Source organism: Coregonus clupeaformis, chromosome 15 (genome assembly GCF_020615455.1).
Source record: "Coregonus clupeaformis isolate EN_2021a chromosome 15, ASM2061545v1, whole genome shotgun sequence".
In the NCBI taxonomy this organism is placed as follows: Eukaryota; Metazoa; Chordata; class Actinopteri; order Salmoniformes; family Salmonidae; genus Coregonus; species Coregonus clupeaformis.
Genome location: NC_059206.1, coordinates 14340220 through 14364446, shown reverse-complemented (window position 1 = coordinate 14364446; position 24227 = coordinate 14340220). Strand labels below are relative to the sequence as shown.

Genomic DNA, 24227 nt, shown 5'->3' with positions numbered 1-24227 from the left:
AATGGCCGGCAGGGATGTAGCTCAGTTGGTAGAGCATGGCGTTTGCAACGCCTGGGTTGTGGGTTCGATTCCCACGGGGGGCCAGTATCAAAAATAAAAAAGATTTTAAAAATTGTATGCACTCACTAACTGTAAGTCGCTCTGGATAAGAGTGTCTGCTAAATGACTAAAATGTAAATGTAAATGTATAAAAGACACCTGGGAGCCAGAAATCTTTCTGATTGAGATGGGGTCAAATACTTATTTCCCTCATTAAAATGCAAATCAATTTATAACATTTTTGACATGCGTTTTTCTGGATTTATTTGTTGTTATTCTGTCTCTCACTGTTCAAATAAACCTACCATTAAAACTAAAGACTGATCATTTCTTTGTCAGTGAGCAAATGTACAAAATCAGCAGGGGATCAAATACTTTTTTCCCTCACTGTATATACGGACAGGTTAACATGAATAAAAAAGACTCGCCATTGTGAACGACCATTGACTTCTAGTCGCATCAAGTCGACAGTAGCCCAGTCAGTCACAAATACATTTCCCCTTGGCTCCATACTGTACCTTGTCTTTTGTGACCGGTCATTCTTCACCTAAGACCAACTTCGTCCCCAGGTGGCTGCTGCTAACCGACACCAACTACCCTCAGTCTTGGTAACATAACCTTTGACTGTTACAACTTGTTACTGTTATTTTTCCCTCTATTTGAAATAACATTAAAAACTACCCCATGCCGTGCCGGACTTTTATCAATGAACAAGCCTAGTTCAGGCGACCTAACTAAGACGACATTGGCTGTAGTGTCGTCATGTATGCAACTGTTCTTCAATGTGGAAATAAATGAATCCATGAAGAAGAAGAGAGCACGTAGGCTATAACTTTTACATGAGCTGGTTAAAACCATGCCTTAATGCGTCCCCCTGTGCGCTCGAGGAGTGAACGGCAAATACAGGGGAAATGAAATACACCCAAGTAGACCTATTAAAGATGGCCAACCTTTTCATTACATGGTGTGGGCACCTATGTCCCTGTGTCTACAGATATATTTAGGTCCAATATCATACCACAGACATTCGAACATTATATGAAATCGGAGCCTCCCAAAGATGGACAAAATCTGTGCGCTTAATTCCTACCCAATGCCTTGAACGAATCACAGGCGCGCGACGTCACTCTCGCTCCGGCGTGATTTAGCTGAACTTTCCAAACAAGTATTGGGCTCTGGACAGAATTCCAGCCTCCCTTCCTCCCTACCCAATCTAGACTAGCTTTGTCTCATCACTCAGCTCAAGGTGCTGCTCCTGTGAACGTCAGTCCTCTGTCCTCTGTGTGGCTCGTGCGCGTCTGTCGAGAGTACCAACTCTGAACCCTTTTCGCCAGTTATTAGGAGAAAAAAACAACAGTAACCATGGAAGCCATCAAGAAGAAAATGCAAATGTTGAAACTGGATAAGGAGAATGCTATTGATCGGGCAGAGCAAGCAGAAGGAGACAAAAAGGGGGCAGAGGACAAATGCAAACAGGTATGGGAATATAACTAACTGAACAAGAGGGCAATCCCTGCCTTTTCATTGCTTGAAGGGAGATGGTCAACTGTATCTAATGCCAATATAAATTAATTTTACACAGACTTATTAAATGTAATGATTATACTGCTCCCCGCTCTCTGTCAACCATGAAGTGGTTTGGTCATTGACAGACAGTATGTCATCCATATATGGTCATCCATATACAATCTATTCTACAATATGCAATAAACATACTGTAAAAGCCCAAGTCAGGTGATTTTATTACTCGGGTGAGCATATCATATATTTACTATATTTCAAGTATGTAGTTTCTACCCTGAAACACATGGTAAGACAGATGTCCAATGTCTATGTGGAAGATAGGTAAGTGTTTGTTCTAAGTAATGGCATCTTAATATCCTCTTGTGAAGTCATCCGTAAAGCTACTTTAGACTTTTGCACCTACAAATAATAAAAGTCCTTATAGTCTCTTCAGTGGTGTTTCATGGGTACAGCAGGCAAGTTGATTAGATATGATAAACCGATCCCACCAAAACGGCCCAGACAGTTTGAAGTTATTATGGGCAGTGTTAAATTCCCTGAGTCAAAGCACATTGATGAGGGGGGCACAAGCTGACTTAAGGAGTACAGTGTGAATGACTGTTTCATACCCGTGGTATACAGTCAGTTATAAACTGGGTGGTTCAAGCCCTGAATGCTGATTGGCTGACAGCCGTGGTATATTTAAGCAATAAGGCACGAGGGGGTGTATACCACGGCTAAGGGCTGTATCCAGGCACTCCGCATTGCGTCGTGCATAAGAACAGCCCTTAGCCGTGGTATATGTCCAGTGTCATCTCTCATTTGTTATAATTTAACCATAGAAGGCACTCAGTACATCGTTGAAGATGGTCAGATTCTGTATTATACAAGTGTTAGCTAGCCTTCAAGAAATGCACACAATTTGCGGTGTTTGAGAAAATCAAGACCGGGATAGAATGACAGAAGACACTCTCCAGTCATCATTTTGGATCCAACCCCATCTCAGAATCAGTCACATCTTGGCCCGAGCCTTTCATGGTCTCCCTCTCAGCTGTTACCCATGGTCTGTCTATGATGACCACTTCTCAAATGTTGACATTATGGCTCCATAGCAGCTTAGGCCTTCTCTCAGTTTCATTCTATTTTCTGCCTTTGGACATTGGCTACTCCCTACCATCCCCCATGGGAACAAGAAAACCATCCTTCTGCTTTGTCTTGAGCATTTGGAAGAAAATTATGGGAGGCAAATGCACCCTCAGAGCCGCGCCATTGTGTGAAATCAGCCCTACCTACACAACTTGACAGATTTGGCAACAACTGAATGTGTAGCCAAGACCTGGACCTGGACAAGAGAAGATACACCATCTCATTCTACTGTACCTCCTTTTTCCTGTTATGAAGCTACTTCATACCTCAGCTGACTCAAGATTTGGAATGGATCCTCTTCGTGAATAGAAAATAGCTTGAGCTTATATGGACACGTACAGTACTGAACCAAATAGCTTCTGGTCACTTTATACTTGACTAACATTACCCATTATGTTATGTGAGTCCTCTCTTTCCGTTTAGTTCCCAAGTAACTAAAGCCATCAGTGGCTTGGAATGGAATGGAAATAGAACCCCCCGTCCTTGAACATTTGTCTATCCCCCTGGTGTGTGTTTGTGATACCATGAAGAACATTTGTTTCTGTGGCGACCAATAGCTAATGGTCTAATCGCTTCAGCTTTTGTTGGCGTCTAAATGTTCCATTCTACTCATCTATCATACTTAATTGACGTGGTCAGCAAGAGCCATATGGAGCCTCTCTGTGAATAATAGTAGTCTTCCCTCACATATATTTGTTCGCAGAAGAGCACACCTTGGGCTATTCTGATTCCAGCACCGACATTTGTCTTTGGAGCAGCCTTGACGGTGGCATGTCTATTTAAATTGTTGTTCAACAAAGAAGAAAGGGATCAAGGCTGAATCCGAAACAACATGGAAGAGCAGCAGGCCTGGGATCAGCCCCCTCGCATAGCTGGAGCCCAAAAGACCCGTGTAATCTGTCAGATGTAATAAAAGAATGACATTCATCATGAGGACATAGTGTAAACTGTTCACACACTGTCACTGTCATTCACATTCACAATGGGCTTCTTATAGGTTAGAGGGGATCTTTTCTAACGACGATCCTAATCACATTAAGCTTCTTGGGTTGTAGCCTAGCCATTTTTAACACTCGTCAGGCAGATTACTTTTTTTTACACTGGGAAAGATAGCAAGAACTTTGATATGATGAGTTGAACAGGGGACCCCCAAAACAAGCAACCGTCCTACAGCTACATTCATCTCTCAACAGCTTCAGTCTATTACCAGGGCACCACCTCACCATTCCTCTCTTTTTAAATAAACAGTACCAGCAGAGAGTCGCTATTGTCACAAGACTACAATTAATAGCCGTCTGCTTTTACGAGGCCGCGCAGGGAGCTATGTCCTGGCTGCCAGGCTTGTGGATAATACACAGGGGTTTATTTGATGCCCGTTGAAAGGGGAGACTGAGGGAACATCAGCAGCTGCAGCCCCAGTCACGCTGAGACTATGGTAGTCCCAAATTGTACCCTATTCCCTACACAGTGCACTACTTTTGATGGGCACTGGTCAAAGGTAGTGCACTATGTAGGGAATAGGGTGCCACTTGGAAAATAACCTAGGACTCTGGAGGGACACTATGGCAGCTTTCCCTTTATAAGTCTGTCCTCATGCCTGGCTCAACCTGCCCTGACAGTCAGCCACAGGCAGATTTATGGCAGTGTTCTATTATACACAGACACATCAACTGGAGGATAGGCTATAACCTTCAACAAGGACAGTTCTTGTACCGCTAACTCAATCTATATGCAGTATGGGTCCCACTTCAAACTAAAAAGGAATTAGCTTTTAAGGCTTACTGACGCCTTCATAAACCCTTCATAAACCCTTTATAAACCCTTCATAAACCCTTCATAAACCCTATATAAATTCTTCATAAACCCTTTATAAACCATACATAAGCCCTTCATAAACCCTATATAGATGCTTCATAAGTAAATGATATGCTAAAGGTGGCATCAAGGACCGTGCCATATAACGCATCATATATAAGGAGCTGTTATATCACTCTTTATGCAGTAGGACTTTGTGAATGCTCTTTAGAGTTGGTTTGATATGAATCGGTTATTTATCTTATTGAATCGGTTATTTATCTTATTGAATCGGTTATTTATCTTATTGAAACGGTTATTTATCTTATTGAATCGGTTATTTATCTTATTGAATCAGTTATTTATCTTATTGAAACGGTAATTTATCTTATTGAATCGGTTATTTATCTTATTGTATTTGACTCTCTAACAAATATATAGACAAAATTGATTGGTTCTCTGACATTATTGTGTGTGCGTGTATGTGTGTGTGTGTGTGTGTGTGTGTGTGTGTGTGTGTGTGTGTGTCTCCTAGCTGGAAGAGGAGTTGCTGGCCCTGCAGAAGAAGCTCAAGGGAGTGGAGGATGAGTTGGATAAATACTCCGAGTCGCTGAAGGACGCCCAGGAGAAGCTGGAGCAGGCGGAGAAGAAGGCCACAGACGTGAGTGGCACAGGGCAACACTAGGGGTCACTAGGACCACGTTGACGTCAAAGCACGCACACACACACGCACCATTGAGGCACATACACACACATACCCCAGTTACAGGTATGGTGGACATGGTAGTGCTTTTAAGGTAATGTATCACTGCAGTGCTCAGACGAGCAACTGACTCCAGAGACTACATTATTCCCTCCTCTTTGTTTATCTTAACAGGTCATTTAGATAATAATATGTCAGCATATGCCCCCCCTAAGTTATTGCAATAAATTAACCTAGAAATCAAACACTTCATTTGGATTTTGGATTTTTAGATCCTCTAGCCATATATTTTCACAATTTCACCATTGCTGGCTGTCATTACAGCACACTTGTAATGTTATACTATGTAAAAGTATACACAGCTAAATGTCAGGTCATAAATTAGCAGGCTGTCAGGATTAGGTCCCATTGTCTCCCCCTGGTGGAACAAACCTGCACTGCACCGTGTGGGCAGTAGGCTTCTGTCAAACCTCCCAAGTTTTGTCCCAAATATCTCACCTTCCTCCCAAAGTGAGCACTTGTTCACTTCCCCTCACTGATTTTGAAAGGAAATGAATAATATGAGAAATATGGTGGAAACTCCTACCAACCCAGGCCTCCACCGAAGGAGATATTATTGGGACGCACCCCAGATCCCCTCCTCTCCGGCCATTCCCACCATCCCCTCCTCTCCGGCCATTCCCACCATCCCCTCCTCTCCGGCCATTCCCACCATCCCCTCCTCTCCGGCCATTCCCACCAACCCCTCCTCTCCGGCCATTCCCACCAACCCCTCCTCTCCGGCCATTCCCACCAACCCCTCCTCTCCGGCCATTCCCACCAACCCCTCCTCTCCGGCCATTCCCACCAACCCCTCCTCTCCGGCCATTCCCACCAACCCCTCCTCTCCGGCCATTCCCACCAACCCCTCCTCTCCGGCCATTCCCACCATCCCCAGTTGGAACGCCACTGAGCAGGCGACCTTGCTTGTTGACAGCTGCGGCGTAGAGAGTGCCGAAACCTCGACCTGTATCACATGTTGTAAACGCAGCATAAAGCTTGTCAGCACCTTGGAGTGAATGCAGTGAATGATTTGGTTTGAGTTTCTTTGATTGCCGTGTTCTCTGGTCCGCACTTTGCCCGACTCCGGTCAAATACAGGTCTAATGTGTCAACATGGTGTCAGACCGTTTAATACGGTGCACTGCAGGCAACCTTTAGGCCAGATTAGCAGTGGTAGTAAACTTTAAGTAAACATTCAGTTGCTTGTATAACTTTTTGTCATCATTCATACTGTACCTTAGGCCTCCATGATGTGTTTGTTAATGATGTCTCATAACCTTTCTTATGATCATATGATAATATATGATCTGGTATACGCATTCAAGTTATGTCATCATAGGTCTTTCCCCATTGAGTAGGGCTACATACACTCTTAGAAAAAAAGGTTCCAAAAGGGTTCTTTGGCTGTCCCCATAGGATCATCCTTTTGGCTCCACGTAGAACACTTTTTGGTTCCATGTAGAACCCTTTCCAAAGAGGGTTCTACATGGAACCAAAAAGGGTTCTACCTGGAACCAAAAGTGTTCTACCTGGAACCAAATAGGGTTCTTCAAAGGGTTCTCTAAGAGTGTAGCAAGACAACCTGTAACACAGAAAAGCCAGCCACCCTAAGAACCCAATTACGATTTATTCTTATTCATATCCAATCTTTTTTTCTGAATGTCCACACTCAGTTTTATATGTGACCCATATCAGATTTGCGCATTCACACTGATGTAGCATCCGAAGTAGTACACAGATGCAATGCTCATTTCCTGTCACTGTTCCTTAATATTTTGGGGTAGTTGTTGTGGTAACGGCATGGCATATGCAAAAAGAAAACACTTCAGAGTAAAAGTAATCAGATCTGAGCATCCAGACTGAATTGTATCAGGATTGAGATCCACATATGGAGGTGGTATAAATTGGCAGTCAAAAGATCAGATTCCGTATTTTTTGTTGTTGCTGTTTACACATTAGGGAAAAGATCAGATAGGTATCAGATATGCCAAATAATTGTCAAAAGATCTGAATTGGGCTGCCTGTGTAAACACAGCCAAATATTCTCAATTTCACATTTCAATTTAGCCTGGGTGCCGGTTTCTGCTCTCTTGCCAAAACCTTATGGAATTGTCATGCCAAATGTTTGGCTTATCTGACAATGGAGTACATTATACAGTTCATGCATTCATCTTCAGATAGCTAGGTGGGACAACCACATATCACAGTCATAGTAAGTACATTTCTCCTCAATAAAGTAGCTATCAGCAAAGGCAGAGCTAGTAAGGGGGAAAAGAGTCAAGTACAAGTGTTAGTTCACAATTATTATTATTATTATTATTAATTGGGGGGGTTGAGAAGGGGGTGCGCTATGGGATTATTTAAGATTCTCTTTGAATAGTAGGGTTTTCAGATGTTTTCGGAAGATGGGCAGGGACTCTGCTGTCCTAGCTTCAGGGGGAAGTTGGTTCCACCATTGGGGTGCCTGGACAGAGAAGAGCTTGGACTGAGCTGAGTGGGAGGTGCCCTCCCGTAGGGGTGGGAGGGCCAAGAGACCAGAGGTGGCAGAACGGAGTACTTGGATTGGGGTGTAGAGTTTGAGCAGCAGCTGCCCTCTCCGAGAGAGTTGGTCCAGGCTAAAATAGCTGGGACCAGGCTAATTTCAACTCTGTACAGTACTGTTATGCTTCAGAGTTCCAATCCCGTTTCACCATGTCCATATAAGGACTGTCAGCATTCTAGAATACCTGTTCTCAAAATCCTTCCTAAAAACACAGCTTATCATTTCCTACTCTTCCCGCTGAAGTTCCACCCCTCCCGACCGCCTCCTCTTCCCGCTGACGTTCCACACCCTCCCGACCGCCTCCTCTTCCCGCTGACGTTCCACCCCTCCCAACCGCCTCCTCATCCCGCTGACGTTCCACCCCTCCCGACCGCCTCCTCATCCCGCTGACGTTCCACCCCTTCCGACCGCCTCCTCATCCCGCTGACGTTCCACCCCTCCCGACCGCCTCCTCATCCCGCTGACGTTCCACCCCTTCCGACCGCCTCCTCTTCCCGCTGACGTTCCACCCCTCCCGACCGCCTCCTCATCCCGCTGACGTTCCACCCCTCCCGACCGCCTCCTCTTCCCGCTGACGTTCCACCCCTCCCGACCGCCTCCTCTTCCCGCTGACGTTCCACCCCTCCCGATCGCCTCCTCTTCCCGCTGACGTTCCACCCTCCCGACCGCCTCCTCTTCCCGCTGACGTTCCACCCCTCCCGACCGCCTCCTCTTCCCGCTGACGTTCCACCCCTCCCGACCGCCTCCTCTTCCCGCTGACGTTCCACCCCTCCCGACCGCCTCCTCTTCCCGCTGACGTTCCACCCCTCCCGACCGCCTCCTCTTCCCGCTGACGTTCCACCCTCCCGACCGCCTCCTCTTCCCGCTGACGTTCCACCCCTCCCGACCGCCTCCTCTTTCTGCTGACGTTCCACCCCTCCCGACCGCCTCCTCTTCCCGCTGAAGTTCCACCCCTCCCTCCCGCCTCCTCTTTCCGCTGACGTTCCACCCCTCCCGACCGCTTCCTCTTCCCGCTCCATCATCATGCCACTGTGATGATGTCACCAGAGTTGTAACCCGTGCCAAAGAGGACAGTCACCAATAGCTGTCACTGATCTATTTAGAGACTGTGGCAATACCTGATGAGAGAGATGATTAGTTAATTTTCAGACTTACTCATAATAGAAACCTGACAGACACTACTGGTTTTAAATATGTAAAGTCTAGTTATCTATACATAATTATTTTCAATAATTGAGACGGGATGCTTTTTCAATGGCAAACCCATTGAAAAAGCAATGGGTTATGTAGCCTATAGTTGATTATGCCACATATTTAAACACACAGAAATTACAATGTTACTAATTATGTTACTCGTGTAAATCTTAAGCATGCGTGACATCAGACATCTCACATTCAAAAACCTTTAACTTGTAACATTATAATGTTACCAAAGAAGGAAAATAATTGAAAGAATGCAGTCTTGTTTATAGTGAAGTGAAGTCCAGTTCCAGTTCACAGCTTCACAAATAGTCTATCTTTCAGACAGTGTTTGGACAAAGCTCTCTCTCTCTCTCTCTCTCTCTCTCTCTCTCTCTCTCTCTCTCTCTCTCTCTCTCTCTCTCTCTCTCTCTCTCTCTCTCTCTCTCTCTCTCTCTCTCTCTCTCTCTCTCTCTCTCTCTCTCTCTCTCTCTCTCTCTCTCTCTCTCTCTCTCTCTCTCTCTCTCTCTCTCGCTCTCTCTCGCTCTCTCTCTCTCTCTCTCTCTCTCTCTCTCTCTCTCTCTCTCTCGCTCTCTCTCGACAGGTTTAAGGAGTCAGACCTCTTGTCAACTAAATTGTATTACATAAACACACATTGGATACACTCAAATAAATTATAATGATAAGTTACATATTCAACTGATGATAAATGCATACAACTAAAAGCCATAGGTATTTTTCTGAGGTTACCATCAACAGCACATTCCATAGCTTTGAAATAGGATAATTATGCAATAGTCTACCACACACAAGTAAATAATTACAAGATCACCATTAAGTAGCTTGTCCTATTGAAGCCCTTTCATGGAGGAAAAACAGGTACATAATCTGAAAATACTTGACGACAAAACAGTAGCTAGCTACTAAAGTACACAGTTTAGATCTCAAACGTTGAAACAAATAAATCCTGATCATTCATATACTGTTATTCTAGATAAATATGTTTAAATAATGGTTAGTAGGCTACAGTTAAACACTTTTTAAGACTATTAACTGATTGACTCTCAAACCCCCAGTCACAAGTTAATCTAAAGCCCCCTTAACCACAAAAACAGGAGTGATTTTTTATATTCATACAGTTAATAGCTTTACAGAAGCTCAGAAATGTTAGCACCAATAATATTGACGTAGGATTGACAAACAGAAAACCTCTATATTTATTTAGAATAATATTATTTAGCTTTATATTTTTGAATGTGCATAGACACAGCTGATTAGAAATGTATATGTGTATGCCATGCCACCTAAATTACAATAACAAAGTAGAAGCTCATTCATCAACGTCTCTCTTCAGCAAGTTTACTTGCTACACCTGTTTTCTCCTGTGCGACATATACACTCACGCATGCAGGCTATGCTCAGCTCTGCACACAGATCTGTCACAAAGATCTGTCACAAAGTATCTGTTTGAGAGGTTATCTTTTTACCCCTATTGTCCAGTAGTGGGCTTAGTGAGCTTCCTCTGATGTTTACTTTGAAACACAAGTATACACCTCAAACACATGGTTATGGGCTTAAAAAAAGAAGACACCTGTACTATGTCAGATATAGAGTTGAAATATATTCAATTTTGAGTTTGCATTCCAATATTACACATTATATACATCACAAAATATAACTAAACAGTTTCACATAGAAACACTGGATTTTCTGCGTTCAAAAAAAAGAAAAGTTTATTAATTATGAAATTATGAAAAATATGAATAACATTCCACCCATGAGGCCACTAGAGGGCGATGTGGTCACGTGACTGCAGGAAAGGGTTTTAATAGAGGAAACAGGGGAAATAATTTGGCCACAACAAACAAAATAAAGTGTAATGGAGTGTGGCTGGCTATACATCCACCACTGGGGTATATTATGATTCTTGAATGAATCTGGCCATGTTCGTATGTGCACCTTATCAAAGTAGGGTAGCCTATCCTTCAGTCTAAATAACATTACATTTAAACGTTGATGACCCAATGGACATAACATAACAATGTAAATACAGTGCCTTCGGAAAGTATTCAGACCCCTTGACTTTTTCCACATTTTGTTAGGTTACAGTCTTATTCAAAAATTGATTAAATTAATTTTTTTCCTCATTAATCTACACGCAATACCCCATAATGACAAAGCAAAAACTGTTTTTTTTACATTTTTGCTAATTTATAACAATAAAAAAAGAAGTAAATATTACATTTACATAAGTATTCAGACCCTTTACTCAGTACTTTGTTGAAGCACCTTTGGCAGCGATTACAGCCTCGAGTCTTCTTGGGTAGCTAAAAAGTAGTAAGTAGGTGAAAAGTTGCTAATGAGCTAAAATGCTAAAGTTGTCCAAGGTGAGATTCGAACTCGCAACCATCGGGTTGCTAGACGTTTGCATTATACCTTCGTTTTTGCCTTAAGTAACCATCTGTTTTATGTAACCATACCAAATGTAACATATCATACTAATTAAGGTGTCCCGGGTTTACGTTTACTATATTATGTCTAGTCTATGAGACCAGGCTGTATTAGTGGGTTCTTCAGTGGTACTATGAATGGACATACAGCATTGAGACACACATCCTTTCTTTTAATAGAACACAAAGAGATGCCCAGCAAAATAAAATGCTGCTCTTCAAAAGTGGAATAACGTTATTTCTAGACTGCTGCTATTCCTTTAAAATGCGGCCGACCTGTGACATCATCTGAAAGATAAGAGAGGAGAGGAGGCGGAGAAAAATATTCAGTAACTTTGTACCCTAGGTACAGAATTGTGATAAGGCATTAGCAGAAGCAGGCAGGAGAGTGCAAGCAGGTCGCTGAATGAACAAGATCGTTTAGGCTTGCATATGAATATAAGCCGCACAAAATAACTACATTGTAGACTATCACTGGGCGGTCGCTACTACAAACCGCGTGACTCAACAATCAAGGTGCCTCTGTAGCGCTCAGGCAACGCGACAACGTCGCATTAGTTGCAGCTTTGCCTATTGAATATAATTGTTACATAGATACAGTTGCAATGGCTGGAATAACATCTATTGAAGCCGTGAAAAGGAAAATTCAGACATTGCAGCAACAAGCTGATGATGCAGAGGACCGTGCCGAAACGCTCCAGAGAGAGGTTGATGCGGAGAGACAGGCCAGAGAGCGGGTAAGAGACGCCTGGAATAAACCGATTAATCCGAGTTGCAGCCTATGATGCACCATTTCTAGGGGAGCATGAATGCAGCCCACAAAATAATTGTTTACACACGGAATACAATTACGTAATATCGCAAAGTCTAACTCTGCTGGTACACAGGGGGCTGAAAATGTGGAGTGTTTTACGTAAAGTGTGCATTTGGAAAGCTACAGCGGAGTCAGCATACTCTAGTAAATTACTCCATGTTTTAGCTTACTCATGGTCATAGTCCTGGAGAGAGCCACGTAAGGTTAATACCAGTTAAAGTAGACTAGCTCTTGGCAAATGTTCTTCAAACGTTAGATATGCCAGAGTATACTCCCATATGAACTCAATACTTCACTAAAACTGGATGTAAACACCTTGCATTGAATTGAAAGATGCCCTATAAAGGAGACTGCAATTTGATATCTGTCCCTGTATAGCCTGCTAACTTAAGTTACTATTTATCATACTCTATTATTCATCCTCTATTCAGTTTGAATGTGGACAGTGGCAGTCCTTCAAAATGGAGGGTGGGTGTTGGCCATGATACAGTGCATTGGGAAAGTATTCAGACCCCTTGACTCTTTCCACATTTTGTACCTTTACAGCCTTATTCTAAAATGGATCAAATATATTTTCCCCTCAATCTACACACAATACCCCATAATAAAAACAGGTTTTTAGAAATTTTTGCAAATGTATAAAAATAATAAAACTGAAATATCACATTTACATAAGTATTCAGACCCATTACTCAGTACTTAGTTGAAGCACCTTTGGCAGCAATTACAGCCTCGAGTGTTCTTGGTTATGACGCTACAAGCTTGGCACACCTGTATTTGGGGAGTTTCTCCCATTCTTCTCTGCAGATCCTCTCAAGCTCTGTCAGGTTGGATGTGGAGCGTCGCTGCACAGCTGTTTTCAGGTCTCTCCAGAGATGTTTGATCGGGTTCAAGTCTGGACTCTGGCTGGGCCACTCAAGGACATAAAGAGATTTGTCCCAAAGCCACTCCTGCATTGTCTTGGCTATGTGTTTAAGGTCGTTGTCCTGTTGGAAGGTGAACCGTCACCCCAGTCGGAGGTCCTGAGCGCTCTGGAGCAGGTTTTCATCAAAGGATCTTGCTGTACTTTGCTCCGTTCATCTTTCCCTCGATCCTGACTAGTCTCCCAGTCCCTGCCGCTGAAACACATCCCCACAGCAGACGTGAAGCTTGGCATTCAGGCCAAAGAGTTCAATCTTGGTTTCATCAGACCAGAGAATCTTGTTTCTCATGGTCTTAGAGTCCTTTAGGTGGCTTTTGGCAAACTCCAAGCGGGCTGTCATGTGTCTTTTACTGAGGAGTGGCTTCCGTCTCGCCACTCTACCATAAAGGCCTGATTGGTGGAGTGCTGCAGAGATGGTTGTCCTTCTGGAAGGTTCTCCCATCTCCACAGAGGAACTCTGGAGCACTGTCAGAGTGACCATCGGGTTCTGGGTCACCTCCCTGACCAAGGCCCTTCTCCCCCGATTGCTCAGTTTGGCCCGGGGGGCCAGCTCTAGGAAGAGTATTGGTGGCTCCAAACCATTTAAGAATGATGGAGGCCACTGTGTTCTTGGTGACCTTCAATGCAGCTGAATTTTTTTGATACCCTTCCCAAGATCTGTGCCTCGACACAATCCTGTCTTGGAGCTCTACGGACAATTCCTCCGACCTCATGGCTTGGTATTTGCTCTGACATGCACTGTCAACTGTGGGACCTTATATAGACAGGTGTGCCTTTCCAAATCATGTCCAATCAATTGAATTTACCACAGGTGGACTCCAATCAAGTTGCAGAAACATCTCAAGGATGATCAATGGAAACAGGATGCACCTGAGCTCAATTTTGAATCTCATAGCAAAGGGTCTGAATACTTATGTAAATAAGCTATTTCTGTTTTTATTAATTTGCAAAAATTTATAAAAACATGTTTTCGCTTTGTCATTATAGGGTATTGTGTGTGTATACGTAAAAATGTATGCACACATGACTGTAAGTCGCTTTGGATAAAAGCGTCTGCTAAATGGCATATTATATTGATAAGGAAAAAAAGTTAATTTAATCGATTTTAGAATAAGTCTGTAACGTAACAAAGTGGAAAAAGTCAAGGGGTCTGAATACTTTCCGAATGCACTGTATATGCATGGAATTTGCTCTCTTGATTGCCTACGATTCTGTCATTTATGAAGTAGTGTTATTGATGTGCTGTTTTCCCATAGCAAGCAGGCTAGACCTTGACATGGTCTCTATTCCATCAGACGCTGTAAAAAGTTAGTTTCTGGTGAGCCATGATGCTAATGGACATGCATCGTAATGCCTACACTAGAGACCAATGCTGGCTGTTGAGATTGCTGCCCTTGAATGAGCGCGCCTCAGTAGGCTAATCCGTTTATTGCCCACCTTCCACAAGGGTATTGGGCTGTCAAGGGGAATTAAGGTGTACAGAGCATGAATACGTATAGAGAAGTGGCTGCACATAAGCTGATAATGTTTGGCTGTAATGAGCCCTTAACAAAATAGCATAGTCCTCAATGTATTATCTGCTCTTTCTAGTTTTTTTTTTTTTTTTACATGAAAGAAATCCATGGTTCATTCAATCTTTTCCACACAATTAGATATAAACCTCGCCTGAACACTATAATTGATGGCTGGTCATTTAAATTGAACAAATCACTGGGAAATGAGCCAGTGTAGGGAGCTGAAAGGACGAGGGCCGCTTTTATTGAGCAGGTCTCTCTTCCTGACTCCACTCCCTGTCTAGCCAGAGTCGCTGTCTGTATTTCTCTGTCTAACCTCTGGCAGTTGAGCAGGTTAATCATTTTCCTGACCAGAGTTTTAGCTGAGAGAAAATGGCCTTGGGTCTGTTCGGTCAGCTCAAAGTCACTCTACCATTTTAAAGGAGTAGTTCACTATTTTACAACATGATGTTAGGTGGTTCCTTACCCTGAAAGTAGGCTGTGAGTCAGGAGAAATTGTAATCCATAGTTTGGTTTTCTTTAAACAGCCACTTCAATGTTCAGCTAACTTTAGCCACAGCTAGCGAAAGATCAATGATAATGATAGGGAGCCTGTGATCCCCTGGGACCAAAATCACCTGAAATCAACTCCATTATTTTATTTTTTTACATGTTACTTAAAGTTGATTAAAAAAAACATGTTCACATGCCCCTATTATTACCATTGATTAGTGGCTGTTTAATGAAAACCGAACCATGGATTACAATTACTCCTGGCGCATAGATGGTTCCTCACCTTGAAAGTAGTCTAAAATCATGTAACATAGTGGAACAACTCCTTTAACAGAGCAACTGGACCTCAACCTTTCTGCCCACCATGATGGGAATATGACTATCATTAACGTAAACGGCTTTGAAGTGCACTCATACACACGGATTTTAGGACATATTTCAGTAAGGGGCCAAGTTCACCTAAGGGGAGGAACACTGACTGTCAATCATACTACGGTATGGCTTAGGGCCTCGGACAGAAATATAAAAGTTGCTCAACAAAAGAGTAATAAGCTTATTGTTCCTGTTCGGTCCCATTGCCAAACAATCTACACTGAGAATGTGGTGGTTCTCTCTGAAGCGGTAATCTCTTAACAGTTTGCCTGGCACGAGTGCCACATATCAATTATTTGACTAAACTGAGCCAAATGAAGTGCGGTATTAACCGGTCCGAGTGAAAGGCTCTGGAATGTCACAGATGGCATTCCACGGCTTCCCCGACGAAGGCCCAGCAGAATGGTAACAGATTTCTGGGATTTGGCCGAGAGGGGGGTCTGATTAGCTGTCTTCTGCTGCCGAGGGGGGACAATGGCTCTTTTTGTTTCGCCGGCAACTCCGTCTGTATCCCCCAGTGTGAACTTTAAGAATGTGGTGCTCTCGCCATCCAATCATCTGTCATCATCATCTAGTCATGGACTCGCTGCTTGATCAGCCCCCCACCTGCAAGTCTTTGGAGAGTCGCTGCCTCGTGGAAATGGACTGTTCTACTGATATCCATGTGGCTGAGTCTAATGTAGTTCACGTGCTGCTGTCCATTTTCAACGTTTACAGCAACCCCTTTGTTAGGCCAACAGTCTGTTGTTATTAGGAGGCCTACAATCTTAGTATTACACATTCTTACTACAAGACAAAAGGTAGAGCCCAAAAGCACCCACTTGAGGTATCAAAAAGTGCAGAGTTATTTTCTCAGGAAGGCCAAAGCTACAGTAGCAACAAACAGTGGTTCAGGGGTAAGGAGAAGCTCAAAGGGGCCCTAACTGGACAAATAAAACTATGGCACTGTCTTTACTGTCCCTTGTGACATAAGGGAACACATTCCTCCTCCCACTGCCTCAATGCTGGGATTGTCTGCGTTTCTCATTAACTGTGGTATGCCACTTGACTTCCCCATAGAGCAATGTACAATCCATCAGAAGGCCTCTGCTAATCCAATGAATCATAGTCATTCTGTGTCAAGAAGATTTATTTTCTAAAGCTTTCAATGTTTTGAAAAGGTTCTGAAGAAAACAATGAAAAGACAGTCAACAAATGTGTTAATCAGTATCCATGGTTACAGCGAGGGAAAAAAGTATTTAATCCCCTGCTGATTTTGTACGTTTGCCCACTGACAAAGAAATGATCAGTCTATAATTTTAATGGTAGGTTTATTTGAACTGTGACAGACAGAAAACAAAGTTTGCCAATGAACATCTGAATGATTCAGAGGAGAACTGGGTGAAAGTGTTGTGGTCAGATGAGACCAAAATTGAGCTCTTTGGCATCAACTCAACTCGCCGTGTTTGGAGGAGGAGGAATGCTGCCTATGACCCCAAGAACACCATCCCCACCGTCAAACATGGAGGTGGAAACATTATGCTTTGGGGGGGATTTTCTGCTAAGGGGACAGGACAACTTCACCGCATCAAAGGGACGACGGACGGGGCCATGTACCGTCAAATCTTGGGTGAGAACCTCCTTCCCTTAGCCAGGGCACTGAAAATGGGTCGTGGATGGGTATTCCAGCATGACAATGACCCAAAACACACGGCCAAGGCAACAAAGGAGTGGCTCAAGAAGAAGCACATTAAGGTCCTGGAGTGGCCTAGCCAGTCTCCAGACCTTAATCCCATAGAAAATCTGTGGAGGGAGCTGAAGTTTCGAGTTGCCAAATGTCAGCCTCGAAACCTTAATGACTTGGAGAAGATCTGCAAAGAGGAGTGGAACAAAATCCCTCCTGAGATGTGTGCAAACCTGGTGGCCAACTACAAGAAACGTCTGACCTCTGTGACTGCCACCAAGTACTAAATCATGTTTTGCAGAGGGGTCAAATACTTATTTCCCTCATTAAAATGCAAATCAATTTATAACATTTTTGACATTTGTTTTTCTGGATTTTGTTGTTGTTATTCTGTCTCTCAATGTTCAAATAAACCTACCATTAAAATTATAGACTGATAATTTCTTTGTCAGTGGGCAAACTTACAAAATCAGCAGGGGATCAAGTACTTTTTTTCCCTCACTGTATTTCAATGGCGACAACTAGGGACACCTGAAATAAATGTATGCTAGATGGATGAACCCAAGGGCATATTGAAGGAGGTTATCCTTTGCAGTAGGAAACTTTGATATGGTTGCTTACACTGCAATGATTTGATAAATACGTCAGCTGTAAGCCTACCACATGTAGCCTAGTAACCATATCCCTGATAGGTTTCCTTCCTCCCTGGCAGCTCAGTTTGGGTGTCTGGGTGATATGATACACCAACCAGGCTTAGAAAGATCTCTAATGTGGAATAAATGGGGGCAATTGGCAACCCAGATGCTCATTTGGAGTGAATGAACTCGACAGTGCAGTGTTATCTTTAAAACAAATAATGCCTTTCTAGAAAGCTGTCATCTGCCTATGATGTGGCGTCCACATCAGTTTGGTTGACGGTACCCAATTCCTGTGGGATTAACTGACAAAGTTATGAAATGTATGTACTGCGTACATTGTACTTTTTTTGTGCAAGCTAGTGTGCATTCAGTGACATGAAACGTTCTGAACGTTTCCGATAATGGAGTGAATAAAGCTAACACTGTTTTATGTAGAACAGATATGATGACTGTGGGTGATGTAAATAAGGCCCAGGAAACAATTTATATTCAAACCTTGCACCCTCCTAAATAGGCCAGTGGTGTTGTGCAGGGGTTAGTGCTACAATGCTACAGTATGTTATTGTGGCTGACTGAGCGTTTTCTCTCCCCCAACAGGCAGAGGCTGAGGTGGCTTCCCTGAACAGGCGTATCCAGCTGGTAGAGGAGGAGTTGGACAGGGCCCAGGAGAGACTGGCCACTGCGCTGCAGAAGCTGGAGGAGGCAGAGAAGGCTGCAGATGAGAGCGAGAGGTGGGACTTCCGTCTCCTGTTATAGGTCATGTTCCCCTGCGCCGACGTTGCTCATGCATGCCAAATGTTACAACACCTGGATAGGTATTTTACGTATCAGCTGACCACATCATGTGTTCTAGGAATCTGATGCCCGACGGCACGGTTGATGACGTGGCATGCAACCATTGGTTGATGTCATGCAACGTCTGAGCAGGAGAGCACAACCATAGTCCAGCCATTCTGCTCTAGAGCAGGGTTTCCCGATTATTTCAGACTAGTAATTGTGGAAGGAAGTAGGAGGAAAAGCTAGCTAAGACATTCAACAAGCCCAAATAGTTTTTCAGAATTCCCTTCACAGCAGTTACCATTAGCATAGAAGAGTAGACGGGTCAGAAAGTATTTTTGATATGAAAGAAAGTACACATCGAAAGTATGTTTCCCCCACCATCACCCATGACATCTCTCTGTCCTGTTGCCTGTGGTGTCCCCCAGAGGAATGGTGATATAGAACAGGGTTGGAGATGGAGGTCCATACTGTAGCTAACCCTGTGGTGTTGTTGCTCCAGAGGAATGAAGGTGATCGAGAACAGGGCGTCAAAAGACGAGGAGAAGATGGAGATCCAAGAGATGCAGCTAAAGGAGGCCAAGCACATTGCTGAGGAGGCTGACAGGAAGTATGAGGAGGTGGGTGTCCTTCTGCCCTTAAGTATTGATTGCGTTCCAGGTCGTCTTTTTTGAAGGTTGCTATATCATGTTTACTCTAGTTTCTGAGATGTTACCTTTGACAGTGCGACTGCAACAAAGACAACCTGGAACGTGCCCATTGACTAAAGCCAGACTACTGTAGAGCCGTGTCATACATGTTGGAATACACCACTTCTCACGACTTTTAGCCCCTTTCACAAGCATATTAAAATCTGAAATTGTTTGGAAAATGGAATCTGTTGTGTTCCCTTCATGGTAGCGGTAACACCTGTGGTGTTTATTTATAACAGTACACACACGTACACCCACACTACACACCCCTTCTACCCTGTAGCATCAGTTTAGCCTGCTACATGTGGTGTCAGAGATCAAAGGAGACTCCTCTGTAGAGGCCCCTCATCCTTACCTCTGCCCAGGCCTCATTATCTTAACATGGCAAGATACATTACCAAGGATTCTAGCAGGTCTTAAACATACCTTTTTGGTATTTTCCTTGCCTCAATATTATTTATTTTCAATATGTGTTGATATGTGGAAAACTCATAATTTCTACAGTAAACTTGTAGTTTTCAGCATAACCACTCTGTTTCCCAGGATCCAGATTAAACATAGTCCTGGACTAAAACGCAAGGTCAATCTCAGTTGAATGTGATTTTTTTGTTGTCCAGGATTAGTCTTAATCTGGGTCCTGGAAACCGGCCGCCTAGTGTAGAGCTAAATTTAGCTTGCTTAGCTAAAGGTCATACACCGGTACCACGGTATAGGGTGAAGTTGCCCCTAGATGCTGATCCTGGGCCAGTTTAGCATTTCCCCCGCTAATGGTTAATGTCACGATTGGGGAAGGGGAAGCTGATCCTAGATCTGTACCTAGGGGGAACTGATTAGCAGTTTAGCCTGTAGCATATGTTGATTGCTCCTGGCCCGGGGCTTAGACCTGGAGGTCACATGAGCCCACATCCCAGAGGATTACACTGACAGACAAAGTAGCTGGCTAATGGACTTATACAGAATGAGACCTGTAATTGACGGCCCTCCCTCGGATCTCTCTCTCAGCCAGTCTAGTGCACTTCCCCACTGACGGCACCAGCTACACCCTGGGAGCTGGCCACACAGTTTATCATGGGGGTTGTAGACCTGCCACTTCCGGTACACAGTATATAGGCCTACAGTTTGTTGGGCAACCTATGGGGGTTATAGGCCTACAGTATGCTGGGCATTAGGCAATTTATCTATGCTTTTTTTGCTCTTTTTTTTTTTTTTACCCACCGCTACCGCCCCTCATCGTAAGAACTTTTTATTACATTTTTATTTAAAGATTTCTCTTAAAATCTTAAAGTTAATCTCATTTTTTTCTCCCTCTCCTCTTCATCTTGTTTTTGACTATTGAACGTACTGTTCAATACAGAATTTAGTTTGACGTGTTTGGACGCTAGTGCCAGCTTGAAGGTCTGTTTCTGCACGTTCTCAGTGCCACCATCTCTGCTCAGATGTTGCATGGGAAAAGTTGCGTGTTTGTTGGAAGCGTTTGTCCTGTGTACTGTAACCTGTGTGTGTGTGTGTGTGTGTGTGTGTGTTGTCTGACTACAGGTGGCCCGTAAGCTGGTGATCCTTGAAGGTGACCTTGAGCGCTCTGAGGAGCGTGCTGAGGTGGCTGAGGCGTAAGTTTAACCTCCTTCATTACTGACACACACCGTCTGCATCCCAAATGGCACCCTATTCCCTTTATAGTGCACTACGTTTGACCAGGGCCCATAGAGCCCATATGGATCTGGTCAAAAGTAGTGCACTATATAGGGAATAGAATGGAAATGTCCATGGCTGAGTCCCAATTCTGCACCCTTATCCAGAAGTGTGCACTTGCACACTCCCCGTCAGGGATTTAACAGCATATGATTGGTGTAAGCATTGGCTGGAGTGAGTTTTCACCATTTAAGTTTATGCAAGAAAGTGTCCAAGTGCACACTTTGGGAGAAGGGTGGAGAATGAAAACGCAGCGCTGGACATCACACTTCAACAACTTTGTTAAAACCAACAAATTCCTTGTATTTAAGTTCCATTGAAATGTGGTTGTTTAAGTCAAATGTGTTGTTTACATGTGAATGACATGTTGATGGGTCATCATTTACTAGCCCCCCCATCTCTTACTTACTCGAGCACATTTGGGAATTTATGCATATATTTTACCTTCTAATGCATTTTGAAATATACGTTGATGAGGCCTCTCCTGAAAAATGATGTTAATGTTCATTTGAATTGTTGCATGGACCCGCCTTCCTGTTTAATAAAATGACGCATGATTGGATGGCAACTGAAACTAGCTAATGACCGCAGTGGGTGAATTGATTTCGATTGGCTTTACAACGGGGAGTCCAGTAGCCATCCCTTTAACTGACAACAAAACGTATTTATTCCCAGGTAGTCCCATGATGCATTAATGTCCTAACCTTGTCCACCAGCAGTCTCTCTCTTTGTCGAACCGTCTTTTCACAGCGCCTCAGAACGGGACTTGACTGGAAGTCTATGGCAGGAGTAGATGAAACAAAATACAAAACGCTGGTTTTAGTTGGCTGATCTCTGTCCATCACCAATTACCATCTAGCACAGGGATGGGCAACTTTGATGGGGTTGGGGGCCACAAAAAACTGGAACCCATTATGAGGGGCTGCAGTGGCTCGTGGGTCTGCGACCATGCTTACTACAAGTTTAGTTAGCTGGCCGCTAGACTAACTTACCAATCTAAAGTTTTTAGCTGACATTGGGCTAATTGAGTGACTGCTGAGGCACAACCACATTTCTAAATTGCACCTTGTGTATTCTATTATTCTAACTCTGAACAGTAAGTTGAGACCCCGACTGAATAAATATATATAATGTCCGCAGGCCACCAGTTACCCATCCCTGATCTAATATAACCCTTAGAACCTCCCCCCTACATTGTTACGTAAAAACACGAGCAGGGCAAGTGATTTTAAACAAGGAAGTGAGTTTGGAAAATCTTTAAATTATGCATCTTAGAAATAGTTTTCACATATAAACGGTATATGCCCTAACTCAGAATCAATTGGGCTTCCAATTTGGTCAATAATATGGTCAATGTGATAGAACACATTTATTTTTTTCACCCCCATGTGGGAAACACGAGAGGATGGGATACACCGGATGCACTAACAACAACAGGGCTCCTGGATGTTCGTGTGTGTTCTCTCCCCTGTGTTTTATGTCATGCATGCCTGAATCCAACACCACCAACACCCCTCCACCTGGGACCACCTTACCTTGTGTGTGGGTTCCCTGACCCCCTCCTGTTCCCCCTACACCCCTACCTACCTGGCTGTGGACTAACCCAGTCGAGTCAGGGAGCTGGAGGAAGAGCTTAGACTCATGGACCAGAATTTGAAGTCCATGATGTGCGGAGAGGATGAGGTACTGTCTGCCCCCCCGTACCAGGACAAACGTCCCGGTTCCAAACCTCTTCACTACCTGCTTCCTTTCTCCTCTCCTCTGGCTTGTGCTCTTGACTCCTCCCTCCAAGCCTCTCTGCCTCGCAGCTATGCTCTATGGAGGGCTTCCCTGGTGGTTGACGTGACAGTATTGCTGTGGTACAAAAGGACCAATGTCCTACAAGCCATACTGTCCCTCACTATACCTTCAACCTAAAGCCAATGGGATCCTTGATGTGATACTTGAGATTATACATGTATTTATATATTTCCTATACATAGAGTATACGATTTTATATCTGTCAGATATTGTCCATCAAGGATCCTGATTTAACCCTTTCATCTGATGGGTAGGTGACATTAACCCCTTCAGGTAAGTGTGACATTAACCCCTTAAGGTAAGTTATATATATACTTTTTTTTTGCACCTGCACTCTCCTGCCAAGGCACTCTCCCTAATAGGGACTGGGTTTGAGTATCCAGACCAGGGTCTCCTCTGCCATGTCCTCTCATCCCTCAAAACGCTCTTTCTCCTTTCTTGTCCTACCCTCATTTTCCCCTCCTCCCTCCCTCTCTTGCTGTTGCACAGTAAATCTGGTGATCTTGAGGAAGAGTTGAAAAATGTCACCAACAACTTGAAGTCTCTGGAGGCCCAGGCTGAGAAGGTACTGTAGGAGAGGGGAAGGAAGCTGGGCCTGAAGGTACTGTAGGAGGAGCGAGGGAAAGGAAGCTGGGTCTGAAGGTACTGTAGGAGGAGCGAGGGGAAGGAAGCTGGGCCTGAAGTTACTGTAGGAGGAGCGAGGGGAAGGAAGCTGGGCCTGAAGTTACTGTAGGAGGAGCGAGGGGAAGGAAGCTGGGCCTGAAGTTACTGTAGGAGGAGCGAGGGGAAGGAAGCTGGGCCTGAAGGTACTGTAGGAGGGGCGAGGGGAAGGAAGGTGGGCCTGAAGGTACTGTAGGAGGAGCGAGGGGAAGGAAGCTGGGTCTGAAGGTACTGTAGGAGGGGCGAGGGGAAGGAAGCTGGGCCTGAAGGTACTGTAGGAGGAGCGAGGGGAAGGAAGCTGGGCCTGAAGGTACTGTAGGAGGAGCGAGGGGAAGGAAGCTGCCCAGCCAACCTTTCAGCTCTTGTGTTTTAGTCTCTTCTCCCTAGCCAACCTTTCAGCTCTTGTGTTTTAGTCTCTTCTCCCTAGCCAACCTTTCAGCTCTTGTGTTGTAGTCTCTTCTCCCTAGCCAACCTTTCAGCTCTTGTGTTGTAGTCTCTTCTCCCTAGCCAACCTTTCAGCTCTTGTGTTGTAGTCTCTTCTCCCTAGCCAACCTTTCAGCTCTTGTTGTAGCCCTCCTCAATTTAATTAACTGAATGTCTATCCAATACTGTTTACTTTAGTGGATGTGAACAGTAGGCTATTAATTGAATGCTACACTGTAGACGTCATAGTCAATTTACATTTATGTATTTATTCGATCTGTCTATATTTTAACTAGAATATTGGCGTATATTTTAAGTTGTGAATTTTTAAGGAGAAGCACTCGTCATAGCTCTTGTGCTAATATGAATCTCCA

At 43.9% G+C, this 24227-nt stretch overlaps 1 protein-coding gene across 8 annotated transcripts in view; it reads left to right on the top strand.

The window, feature by feature from the left end:
• Positions 1–1205: 1205 nt before the first annotated feature.
• Positions 1206–24227, top strand: part of tpm2 (tropomyosin 2 (beta)) — a 34780-nt gene continuing 11758 nt past the window's right edge. The window contains exons 1-6 of one of the 8 annotated variants that reach the window (XM_041897406.1): positions 1206–1515; positions 5018–5143; positions 18410–18543; positions 19092–19209; positions 20818–20888; positions 22578–22653. In XM_041897406.1, the coding sequence (XP_041753340.1) occupies positions 1402–1515; positions 5018–5143; positions 18410–18543; positions 19092–19209; positions 20818–20888; positions 22578–22653 (639 nt within the window). In that variant the 5' untranslated portion in view covers positions 1206–1401. Of the gene's footprint in view, positions 1516–5017; positions 5144–11769; positions 12135–18409; positions 18544–19091; positions 19210–20817; positions 20889–22577; positions 22654–23259; positions 23336–24227 lie in introns of those variants that run through there. The other 7 variants (XM_041897405.2, XM_041897404.2, XM_041897403.2 and 4 more) reach the window with 7 other exon arrangements.